Here is a 13582-nt window from a genome sequence, read left to right on the forward strand (position 1 = left end):
CATGCCCAAGTTGAGTCACGAGTCCTCAAAATCAAGGCACAAGTCCGAGTCATGGATTTGAGAACTACAACACTGATGGATACCTTTTGAAATGTATGTACACTGTAAAATATATGAGGTAAGAAAAAAAGAGTTACGGATCCCATATTAGACTAATTTTCAGCTTTCATGTTGTCAGTCTGTGAAACCTTTCCTGTAGAGCAGCTTTGCATGATTTGCTAAAAAAAACTCCTTATTTTTCTTATACATGCCGTCTATAAAAACCCTCATTTTAGCCTCTGCCGGAAATGTTTCATTTCAGCTGCTGTCTCTTTAAGGCCCCCGTCCCCACGTGCCCACTTTCTTCTGATTGGCCAGCTCTCTTGAAGCTTCTGAGTGGGCAGAACGCTGAAGGGCTGCCAGGGGAGGGCTGCTCTCCAGTGCTGGGAGAAGAGCCTTTTTTAAGAGGTTTCAATGAAGGAGACTAACGAGGACTATTGAGATAGTCCTCGTTGAACCAAAACACAGATCTCGTTGTCATTTAGTTTTGACAACGAGATTTGCAGGTTTCCACATTGACTCCTAAAATGGAACCTATCTGTTGTCAGCTATTGCGACATGTTTGTTTCTGTGCAGTGACAATGACACATCATACAGATGTGGAGGGTTGAGGACTTGGCGTATGAGCTTGTCTTAAAAACTTTCTGCCAATTGCTGTCCCTGCTCCTGTTTTGATTCTGTAACATCTCGTCTGTCTACACTGCCCCCTACACTCTGCCAAACAGAATCAGGGGCCATGGGACAGCCATCATGCGTACGTGTCAGATCAGAGTTTTTCCAAAAGGTGCCTCTTCTGCCCAATAACAAAAACTTTGAATCAGCAGTCAGGTGTCCTTGCTTGCCATAATTAAATTGGTGCAACACAACAGAAACGCAGCTTCTGACATTTTGTCTTCTCTGTTTCGTTCTCTCTGCAGCTGTTTGAGATCACAGTACCGATCACCCAGGGCACCAAACCAGTGACCATCAGCGTGGCAAACCACACCCAGTGCAGCTGTCTGTCCAAACTGGACGTCTACAAACAGGTCCACAGCATCATCAGGAGAGCCCTGCCTGAGTAAGACACACACACACACACACACACACACACACACAGAGGCGCACACACACACACACACACACACACACACACACAGTGGCACACACAGAGGCACACACACACACACACACACACACACACAGTGGCACACACAGAGGCACACACACACACACACACACACACACACACACAGAGGCACACACAGAGGCACACACACACACACACACACACACACACACACGCACACGCACACACACACACACACGCACACGCACACGCACACACATTTGTGTTTGACTGTATTGTTGCAGTGGTTGCTTCCTGTGCTGGGTGTGTGTTCAGGGGTGTTACTTGAGGAAACACTTCAGATGATCCCTCGATTAACTCTGCAGAGCTTTTAAATGTGTTTGTTTCTGAGTGCATGCCTTCATGAGGTGCTGTGATTTATGACCTCACCATAGCAACCTCTGGCTGTGTCCATAATCACACTCCACTAACTATATAGCTAGAGCCCTATATAGTGAATACACCAGTTTGCAGTGGTGTCTGAAGTGAGCATGATCATACCCTATATAGTGGACTTATTGTATCCCACAATGCATTGTGAAAAGTATAGGTGTCAATCTGCACGTTTTAGTTGTGGGACAGTAATGAGGTCATTATCGGCAGCCGGAGTAGTGTCCGAAATGTTTAGGGATTAGCGAAAGAGCGTGTGAAGTTTGACTCAACCACTGAGTCTTTCTCAAAATATTTTGTGTTAAAAGTTTCTTTGCATGAGTAATTTAGTGACACACACGTACACCCTCCACAGCATTTAGATCAGTGGATTGTGTGTGCGTGCATGCGTGCGTGTGTCTTGTGACGTTAAAGGAATGTTAATGTCTGCTGGTATTTAGCAACACACACTTGAAAGTAAACACACAGACACGGAGCAGTGATGTCAACATGTTGCATTATGGCTGGAAAATGAAACGCATTGTAGAGATTTGCACACCTACTAATCATTTGGCAAGTTAAAGAATCACACACACACACACTTAGCTCACACATGTTTCACATTAATTCAAAGGAGAGAAACACACCGGCTTTTACACAAATAATCTCTCTCTCTGTCTTGTCCTCACTCCATCTTCTTCTTTTAATTTCCTCTTTTTCCTCTGAGCCTCCCTGTCACTGTGTGTGTCTGTTTGTGTGTCTGTGCCACGGCAGCCATAATTGAAAACACACTTTGGCTCTTTCACAACCTGAAACAATTTGTCTGTCTGCAAACACACTCGCCTGCCGTCTGTGTCCGAGCCAGCGCTTCCCTAAATGTTGCCTTTTAGACAGCCGGTTTTCACATTGTGCTGTTTTATATGTGTGTACCTGTGTGTGTGTGTGTGTGTGTGTGTGTGTGTGTGTGTGTGTGTGTGTGTGTGTGTGTGTGTGTGTGTGTGTGTGTGTGTGTGTGTGTGTAGTATTTTAGAGGCAGTTTATTAGTCTTGGCAGTTTGTGGAAATCCAAACATGGTCTCTGGTTTCTGGAGTAATTCAGAATCAGGCTGGAGTTTGTTTTCATTAACGTCCATAATCAAAATTTATTGATTGAATAATTTCTACGTTTATTAAATTCAACAACATCAACATTTCATGACTGAGGAGGTTATTAACTAGAAAGTCTTTTGGCCTATTTGTTGCACATGTAACTTTTTCACTTCAGCAGCAGACTTTTGGACTAGATGTTTACCAGCTCTGAGGAGATAAGATATCACAACTTTTACTTTGGTACTTTTCGATACCACATTTTTTAAAACAATCAAACACATTGGCCATGCTAATAAGACAACTCCCTCCCCATGTCACTCGTACAGTGTGAGCTCTCAGGTTATATCCGACAATCAGGCTGTGCGCACATAAATCATGAGTTTTGCTCCTGCGTTGTAATGTGAATCAGTCGTACAGTGTGAACTGACATTCCACCTCAACTTTAATACCATGTACAGTGTACGTCAGCTTTAGCTACATACTGTAAGAGTATTCTTAATAGTCCCCATACCGAAAACTTTAAGCACAGGCTTTTTTTAACTTAAATCAATAAAATGATCCTGTCCTTATTTGGGACATGCGTCAATACAAGACATGCATTTTATTATTTTTTAATCAAAACTGGTTCACAGCAAAGATTTTCACCAGAAAACCTACACCAGAAAGAATATTTAAATGTGTAAAAAAAAATAGAATTAGGCTACATATCACTGATTTGATATTACTTTTTAAGAGAGCCCATTCATACCAACCTGCTGCACTTTGGGGGCGAGAGAGAGAGACATGCTTGTTAATATAATTTTAATCTGCAAACTGTTTTTAATCATTTTTTCTAAAGCTTTATTTTTGGGCTTCTTGCCATCTTTTTGATAGGCCAGTGGATAGATTAGGAAATCAGGAGAGAGCCGGTAATGGCATGCAGGAAATGAGCCACCGGTCGGACTTGAACCCGGGCTGCCCACCAGAAGGACTACAGCCTCTATACATGGCACATCTGGTCCATCTATACATTGATCCATCTGGTCAACAGCTGATCCACAAAATGATTAACACTAAATGCACACACAGGCCTCCAACTGAGACCTGCTGTAACACCAGGCTAGTAAACGAGACTCAAACTGGAATGGGCTTTTATTTGAAGTTTTACGGTTTCTCTGAAAAAAATCTATTTATTATTGAATCAACAGGATTACAAGACCAGTGTGACAGCCCACAACTTTTGTGGCAAAACTGTGTTTTTTATTCAAGAAAAATGGTTGCTGCTACAAGAAAACGATGGACTGAAATAAGTGAAAGGATAAAAAATAATGATAAAGCAGAGCGGGGAAAGAGCAGAGGAAGAAACTTACCAGAGAAAACAAATATGGAGGTCACGTGACCAAAGCAAACAGAGAGATATCAGAACGTCTCCTCCACCTCTGAAGTCGACCCCAGAGGACTCTGTTTGATGATTGGAGAGGTTTGTTTGTCTCCAATCGGTTTCCTTTCAGCTTTTTCATCAACTGAACTATATTATATTTCTGTAAGAACGAATTTGTCTCTTTTTTTCAACCTTTCTGTTGAAGCCTAATACAATCAAACACGATGTTGATGAATCTACAAACAATGGCATTTCTGTGTGAAAGGAAAAGATAGTTTTATTATCTTCAGATAGAAAACATATTAATGACACTGAGCTAATTTATGATATGATTCTTGCTGTGTAGAGTTGGCTTGATAACAATAGAGAATGGCGCGGTTGCCAAAACTTCGTTGGGTTCAGCTTCTGATAAACCAGTTGAATCATCTAGCCCAGCAGGAGAGCAGCGCTGTGTGTGTGTGTGTGTGTGCTTGTTTGACTTCGTGTATGTGGAGCTCACGCTGTGCCGTGCTTGTAATGCAATGTGAACTCACAGACTGTGACACCAATATTATCGCAGAATCAACATGAATGTATAAAGACGTCATGATGGCTGAGCTTAAGGCTTGACTGCATCGTAATAGACTCTCAGAGTATTTGAAACGGAACAGAGCGTAGTGACGCTGCTGGCACGCTCCGGAAATGGACCGCTGTGCCCGCTGTGAAAACACAATGATTGACTATAGTGGGTAGTGAAATACGGCAGTGTGGCGCTGAAGGACTGTGGCTAGTATGTGGAAATTGGGGCTTGGGATACTTACTGTCTTATTTACTCACTGTTAGTTGAGTCAGAGGCTCAGTAAGTTTAGTGTCTTAGATGTAAATGTTTTCTATTGACCAGATTGACAGCATCAACAATGTTTATCAGATTTTCATTTGTAGTTGATCTTTTAAGCATGCTAATGTTTGTCAAACAGCATTAAACACGAGGTATATGTCTTACCATCCTTACTTATATTTTGTGTGTGTGTTCCTAAAGTGTGTGAGGCCGTTCAACCTTGTGTTTGTACCTGCTGCTTCGATAGCTGTGACACCATCGTGTCACCTTCTCTAAAAAGGAGACTTCACAGCATCAGAATACCTGCTGCTGTGTGTCAGCATTTCTGAATCCAAACACAGTGAGAAGAAATCGCAGAGCTATCTTCTTTTTGTTTGAAATCATCTCATTAAAGATAATCTTGTGATTCCTCCCTCTCCCTCCTGACCATCCGTTTGAAGCTGACCCAAGAAATCCCGCTTTGATCAAGCAGTTTATCTGTCCAAGAATCACTGAAAAGTCTTTGCTTGGACAATGAGAGTTACATTCACATGCACAGATATTTGAGGAATCACATTTCTTTAATATGTTAAAATCCCATTTTCTTACCCAAGGCCGCTTTGGAGGTCGAGAAAGAAACCAATGAGGCATTTTATTTTGGCCTTCGTTAAAAGAGATATTGAGAAGACTGTGTTCTCGGCTTCTTCCTGGTGACATTGAACTGGATTTGTGGATTATGTCGGACTTGAATACCACACCCATTAAATAGAAAACTTAACATCCTCTGAAAGGCAGTCTTAACCCTCTGGTGTCAATCAATAGATGATCTGTAAATATAAAACAATAATCCTAATAATAAGCCATTGAGGACAAAAATGTCCACATCAAAAAACTCTAGTAAAAATATTATTGATAAATATTTTTCCCCACTTTTAATCAACTTAATTCCTGATTAGAACGACCAAATCTTTAAATGTTTTGGGGATTTTAACCCTTAAAATGAAAGTTTTGATTACATGACAAACAAAAAAATTGATTGATGTTGATGCAGTAGGCTATATGTTTTTGTGATATGTCAAATTTAGAATTTGTTACCTTATGTCCCATTTAGTCCCGTTCCAACCACATGTTTAAGCTGCCCTGTCCAGTAAAAACTACAAACCTGTTTCTATAAACTGTAATGAGTGCTGACAAAAAAATAATTGTTTAAAACATAAATAATTACTTAATTCCAGTAGTAAATCTCGATAAATCACATGTTTGAAATTCCATTATTTGCATTTCAAAACCATTTTTGTCATGCTTTTATTTTGTATTTTGTACTGTCTTTAGCTAAGGGTACTTAACTTCCTGCTTTCATTTTGAAAGATGAGGAACCTCCTGTAGACTGAAAGTTATGATATTAACTGAACCTAGAAAAAAGCAGCTCGCTACAGATCAAAAAGTAAATTTCAAACAGGTAAAGGAAACGGAGTAAAAGTGAATTGTTTGATATTACAAGTTATTGGTGAATATTACCTTTGACTTGTCGACTGAGCAGTCTGTGAATTTTTTGAAGAGATATGAGTCATTCAAAGGAGCAGCAGTGTCGTTATTTTCCATCACTGCGGCTGAAGGAAGATTTAAGTTTAAGATTTAAGATTTTTACTTTATTGATCCCCTCAAGGATCAGTTAAGTAAAGTAGAAGTATAAATTCTGTTTTTACACTCTGTTAATCATGCAACACACATATAGGCTGAAATATGCATATGCACAAACAGGATCCTATGGACATGCACTAATGATGTCAGAGTAATGGAGCTGCCCACAGTGGGTGTTCCTGAGCTGGGTAAGGGTTTTGGTGGCTTGTTCAGGGGCACCTTGGCATGATCTGGCACCTCTCCAGCCACCAGACCAAGTTCCATATTTGGTCCACACTGGGACTTGAACTGGCACCCCTGTGGTTTCTAACCCAAGTCCCTACAGAGTGAGCTACTGCCGCCCAATAGGAAGATGTACAGTGGCTTTAATTGAGGCATGCTGAAAGGGACAACGCAGCCTGGGACTACTGTAATTAAAAGAAATGAATATGATTATTTTAGATCCTAATCGCATCACAATTAACACGTTAATGCTGAGAGCTCTACTGTAATTTAATGAATGATATGACAATAACTTATCATATTGAACATATGATAAGGGATTCTTTAATGACTAAACAAAAACTTACCATGAGATACTGTAAGTGCCTGACAAAGAAATGTCTCTTTCCATTGAAGGTGTCCGATCGCCAACAGGACGTGCTCTCCTGGTCAGACGTGGAGCAGCGGGCAGTGTCGATGTGTCAGCATAACAGGCACAAACCTACACCACCACAACCCGCCTCCCCCACCACTGCCCCCTCCAAGGCCCTCACAGCAGCACCTCGGTAAGTGCCTTCTTTTTTTGCATAGTCTCACAAGCAGAGACCATTTTTTAATTCATGGTGAGTTTCTAGATTTTTCTAGAAAATGTATTTTGCCTTGCCGACCATTTCTGTGACACGACATCTCGATCCCCTCCCATTTTACTGAAGGACTCATTTTATTTTTGTGAGACCTATCTGTCGCACTCGCAGCTGCATCCAGCCATCACTTCACATGTGACCTCGGGTGAAAGGTTATCATGTGCTGTAAACGATCTGCTGCCAGCTCTATGGCCAAATTACTTTTTTTGTTATTTTGTTTTTCTTGATAGAGGTAGTGATCAGGCATTCATACCTGCCCCCTTCAAAAAAAAAAAAAGCCTGAACAAGGGGCACCTTGGATGTCAGGGGCAAACGGGCAGGTGCTCGAGCACTCTAAGCTCCCCCATCTGTACGTGCCTGCTAAAATACACCCTTCATGATCAACAGGTGTCATCCATCAATACATGGAAATAAATTATTAAATCATAAAAAATAGTTTCTGCATTCAATCAAGTTTTTGGAGCTCAGTTTGGACACTTCTGTAGGCAAACAGTGAAGCGATTTCTCGGCCGACCTGAAAACAAACACGCCTGTTATTGTGTCCTTTAAGAGTGTAGTAAGCACACACACAAACATGACAACACTAAAACTAACACACACACGCACACACTGTTGGTAAAGCCATCTTCCTCTGTGTTAGTCTTTTTGACAGGAGAATGTTCTTGTATTCAATGAGGAGTATTTATGGCTGAAATGTGTTTGGTGAGAGAGTCCGAATCACGAAAGTGTGTGTGTGAGTGAGTGTGTTTGTAAGTCCCTCTGTGTGTGTGTGTGTGTATGTGTGTGTGTGTGTGTGTGTGTGTGTGTGTGTGTGTGTGTGTGTGTGTGTGATAACGGAGTGTAAACAAATGAGTCACAGAAGAATGCGGAGACCCCAGAGTAGCAGATTCCACAGATACTGACGCACACAGACACACACTTGCGAGATAGAAGGACATGTTTTATAGTGCAGGCTTTGGTTTGGAAAACAAACCAAGAAACACAAGTCTGGTTGAGGAAATTTGTGTGTTTCATAAAAAAAAAAAAATAAAAAAAAAATCACAAAACTGTATTATATAAGTGGCCTGAATAATGGCGGTCCAGCTGTCTTGGGGCCCAGTTGGGGTCAGTCTGAAAGAACGTCATGGAGCTGTAGTGGACCCCCCCACCCACAGGCAAAGGCATCAGGGTTCAGTCCAAGCTGATAGGCTTACATAGGAAGGTAACCAGGCCTGGTGGTCATGGCCTCATGGACTGGGTTAGCCAATAATAAGTTAGAAAACAAACAAGTGCTTGCATGTAAACACCAATCCAGCGACTCATAGGTGATGACTGCTGCCATCTTATGGTTGTGTCAGAAATGCTTGCGGTTGCAGGATTTGTATTATATTCAAAATGGATACGTGGCAAAACTCAAAAACGTTCTAAATTTTACTTCCCACCAGTAGCTTTGAGCAAGAGCCCTAGAAAAACAATGACAACGTTTAAATTCTTATTTTTTTTCTTCCAACATGGCTTTTATTCAACATTTCCAAAGGGAACATAAAATGTCCAGTCCAGTTATTACTGTTTTTTTTGTTTGTTTGTTTTGGTGCATGTCTGTCTGTGTGTCTCTGTGGGTGTGTGTGTTACAGAAAACGTACCTCTGCCAGCGAATGTCACACTGAATCAAGAACAGTATTTTCAGAAAACCCACAGTGCATCAGCACTATGTGACCCTTTATTCAATTTTATTGTATTGTTTTTTAAATCAAGACTTCACAAACTGTGTTGCCAATAAGTCATTTCAATCTGTATCATCAAATTTCCACAAGCTGCTACATGTTCTTTTTCAACATTTCTTTTAGTTTTGTTTGAATATTTTATTTAATAACTTTGAATTTACTCATTATATATGACGAACTATGGTCCCACTTTTAGAGTTTAGACACATACTAAAATGTGACTCTCTGTGACCAGTCATTTAAGACACCAGCTTTGTTTCTCCATCTCCACAAACATTTTCTCAGCAGATGTATGCGGCCCTGATAAGGAGCTGGATGTGGAAACCTGTCAGTGTGTGTGTCAGCACAGGGATCAAACGCAAGACTGTGGCCCTCACCGACACCTCGACCGCAACACCTGCAAGTGTGTTTGCAACATCTCCCCGCCCCTTTCCTGCCCGCTGAACCACGTGTTCAACAAGGACACCTGTCAGTGCGCGTGTATCAAGACGTGTCCGAGGCACCAGCCACTCAATAAAGCAAAATGTTCCTGCGAATGTAACGAGTCACCCAACAAGTGTTTCCTAAAAGGACGAAGGTTTCATCCAGCCACATGCAGGTAAGTCCTGTCACTGAACAACTGCCAACATTGGTATAAAAAATGAGAATTAAAACGATAGGCCTAATTATGTTATTCAAACCCATAAAAATACAGTAGATATAAACAGTAAACAAGTTTACATTAGTGCAATCATGAGCCGCCATTTGCCAAAAACTTACCCTCTCTCGTCCAAATTACGAAACCTCCCCTTGTTTTTTCTGCTGTTGTTTCTCATCTCTTGGAGAAAGTCTTTAGTTGTTAGAGACGGGAAATTCCTGCAGAGGACAGAAACATTTTCAGATGATTTCATGAGACAGTGCCAAGTATTTGTTGAAACAAAGGAGGGGTGTTTGGCTGCTTTAAGAATGTACAGCACCAAAAACAAAACAAAAAAACATCAACCAACCCTTTGCTTTTCTACCTATCCAACCCATTTAACCACCCATCATTCTATTTGTGTATGTCCATTCAGTTATACTTCTGGCATCTTACTCCACTCATCCATCTATTTCATCCATCAATCTGCCAAAACTAATTTGTTTGTTTGTTTATCTAATCATCCATCCAGCTCTTTGTACAGTATATCCATTCTGTGATACATCTGGCCATCTAACAATCCAACTATTTTTACCCATTATAGCACGACAATTTATATCTACAGTCAATAAATCCATAATTTTTCCATTTTTGTATTCCATAATGTTTTGTCATATTTATCTTCATCCGTCCATCCGTCCTTTTTCATCCAACTATTTGCCTATCCAATCCCTTTTCTTCAATTGGTCCACCTATACATCCATCCATCCATCCATCCATCCATCTGTCTGTACATTCAACCAATTTCTATTTCTTCAATTGGTCCATCCACCTAGTCATCTATCCATCCCATAAGCCATTTGTTTTTCCATTTATTTTCTAACTAGACATCAGATGCTGTTGGTTATCACCAAGAGTCAGGGTCTTTTATCGCTGTAATTAGAACTATATTTTTATTTGATCATCACATAAATACTCAATTAAATGTAATTCACAGACCCAATTCATGACTATGTTTGTGGTATCTAGAGGACATACTGCCTTATCCTGATTGCTGACAGAAATATAATCAGGAAATCAACTTTTCTTCTACAAGGTGACTTTGACATAGGATTACTTTTTTAGTCATCATCAGTGTATTCCTTTGATTTCCTGTGTTGTGTGTTTTAGGTTTTGCTGACCAGTTAGTTTAATTACTCACTAACTGGCATGAATGATATCTTGTGGCTAAGGTTCAGGGCTTTTTGGTTGCATCATCCTAGAGAAGTCAACCCCACTCTAACACACACATTGACACACTGGTGATGTTGGTGGGTGTGTTTAGCAAGGGGAAAGCACTGGTGTGGCAGTGGTAGCTGGTTATTGCAGTGAACCTGGTTTGTAATACAAGACCTCCATGTGCTAATGACTTCTCCTAGCTGTCACTTAACCATTTCCTCTCCCGACGAGGGAGGAAGCACACACACATACACACACATCCATCCACCCCGTCCAGTGTTGACCCTTTGTGACCCTGTTTGAGAGTGATTTATGAGTGTAATGTAGCAGTAGGAATCTAGTGCCTGGGTTCTGGCACTGGTGTGTTTAAAAGAGAGTGTGTGTGTCTCTTTGAACTCTTCTGTGTATTTCATCATGGGTTCATGGGTCACTTTAAGTAGCCATGACGAAATATTCTGTCATCCACCAATTGACACCCCGTGAAGCCAGAAAAGCTGAGGCAATTACACGGCAGTCCCAGAATCTTTGTGATGTTGATGAAGTGCGTAAGTGCTACGTAATAAAGAACCAACCCCTTCAATGCTTTGAGTTCTTTGGAATACTGTGGATATGAAGGTTAAATAATCAGGCATTTACTCTGGGCTAGGGTTTAACAGATAACAGGTTTGAAAGTCAATACTAACGTTTGTGGCATTCAAGTTTCTTATTTTGTTGCCAATACTGGCTAAAACACCAATTTTCATATCCAAAGTTACAAAGTCCAAACTAAATTGTATTCTTCTGAGGGACGAAAATCCTTCCTTATGAGTCCAAAGAACAACATACAAGTCAAACTGTATTATGGATCCTTAACTTTGACGTTCTGTTCTGGTGGGAGGAGAGGTGGTTCAGGAGTTGGCGGTAAATCACAGTTGTTCTGAAGGTTGTAGTTTTTACTGCGAAGAAACCAAAACCTTGGTAGAAACCTTTGACCTTAAGAACACACAAGAAAGCAGTTAGTGGTTCTCAATCATTTGCAGCAGTGTTTGGCAGTACTGAGAACCTGCTCCCTGGAAACAGAAGACCACATCCAACAGTCATGGCTATATTCTTAAAGCGACCATTTGATATCGAGCTAATTTCTTTATTTGTATAAACTGTAGGGGGTCCTTCTACTTTTGTTATAGGTCATCCATTTTGAATTTATTAAGGCTAGGAGTTATTCATGAATGAGGCCATGCCTGCGAGCTAGTTCAGGCTGTCAACTCGGGCTGTATTGATATTACACTTGATAAGCGTCATTATCCACAATCACCTGTCAACTCCTACTTCCAATTAGCTATTTAAGCTAAAAGATGTCCAGACTCCTCCTCTGCTTTCATTGTCTTCTCTGAACGGCACCAGTACTGCACTCTTGCTCAACAAGTTCTTTGTTTCCGTTTTCATAAAAGTAATGCATTCAGATGACAAGGTTTTCATAACATCAACCATGAACAAGGACCCACAAAAAATTATTAAAAACCCTATAGTAGCCTATACATGCCAGATCAGTAGCTGGCGGTATGACTTTGTAATGAAACAACACGCCCCTGCGCACATACTAAGCAGTGAGGTGTTGACATACAAAAATGGCTAACACACAAGCGTTTGTGTGGATGGACTATGAGGTGGGGTTGCTACTCCAAGCGACCCAAAACTGCAAAAATATTGTCAGTTTACACAATGATGGAGACGATGCCGTTTTCAAAAGTTTGGATTCTGGAAACCTTAGCCTTTCCAGGCACCCAATCCACTGTTGTCGTGTAAACGAACTGCTACTAAAGGTCTCTGGGCCTGAGATTACGTCCATTTTATATACAGTCTTGTTAAATAGACCAAATACTAGTATCAAACAATCAAGTTTCCAATTTTCAACAGCCGAACAAGGCCTGCTCTAGACATGTTTTTATTTATTTTTTTAAATTAAGCTTAATCCTGATTTTCTCTTTCGTCACAGTTGTCTCCGGCCTCCCTGTGAAGTAAGGAGGCGACGGTGTGAGCCAGGTTTCTCCTTCAGTGAGGAAGTGTGTCGCTGCGTACCGTCCCACTGGAGGCGGCTGGACTAAAAGATGCAAACGTGCAGATTAAAAAAAACTGAACAAGTAGACCTGATCACCCAGCCCCTGTAGACCTGCTATCCAAACCAGCTGTGAGGCAGCTAAACGAGCGGACCCTGGTGAACATGGGGAGAAATCGATGATTGGACAGCAGATTTGGGAACTCTGAAAATTTGAAGGTGGGATATGCACTGAAGCGGCTATGAAGACATTTTAATGGGAGAGCGGCTTACCGGAGCCCGGAAATGGAAGTACAAACTAAAAGAGAGTAGACACTTGTTATAAATGTTGTCTAAAATATGTGTTTTAAAATATTCGGGGGGTTTTGTATTAATTATGTCTTATTATTCTTATGTCAAATATTGATTATATAATTTATTAAATGTTATTGTTCAAGCTCTGTTTATTGCAGTTTCAATCCTTTTCCATGAAAATACACTGTGATCAATATTTTTGTATCATGTAAAGTATATGTGTAAAATAAAGTATACTGAATGTTTTATACTGTTAACTAGGTTTATCTGCTCGGGTGATATTTTCTGCTCTTTATCCACCTCAGCAACACACTTTGCACTACGCTGCACAGATGTATTGTTTTCTCATAGGGAACACTACACAATGAAAATGCAGCTTGGATATATATCATCACCACTCTGACCTCATTTGCAGTTTTTTTATTTCCACTTAGAAAGATGCTTTATTGTTGTCATATAAGTGTTGTTAATGC

The 13582-nt window shown here is 40.6% G+C and overlaps 1 protein-coding gene across 2 annotated transcripts in view; it reads left to right on the forward strand.

The window, feature by feature from the left end:
• Nucleotides 1–13366, forward strand: part of vegfc (vascular endothelial growth factor c) — a 46898-nt gene extending 33532 nt beyond the window's left edge. The window contains exons 4-7 of one of the 2 annotated variants that reach the window (XM_020637764.3): nt 957–1096; nt 7017–7165; nt 9235–9544; nt 12756–13366. In XM_020637764.3, the coding sequence (XP_020493420.1) occupies nt 957–1096; nt 7017–7165; nt 9235–9544; nt 12756–12864 (708 nt within the window). In that variant the 3' untranslated portion in view covers nt 12865–13366. Of the gene's footprint in view, nt 1–956; nt 1097–7016; nt 7166–9231; nt 9545–12755 lie in introns of both variants that reach the window. The other variant, XM_020637763.3, reaches the window with a different exon arrangement.
• Nucleotides 13367–13582: the final 216 nt, after the last annotated feature.

Source organism: Labrus bergylta, chromosome 1 (assembly GCF_963930695.1).
Source record: "Labrus bergylta chromosome 1, fLabBer1.1, whole genome shotgun sequence".
Lineage (NCBI taxonomy): Eukaryota > Metazoa > Chordata > Actinopteri > Labriformes > Labridae > Labrus > Labrus bergylta.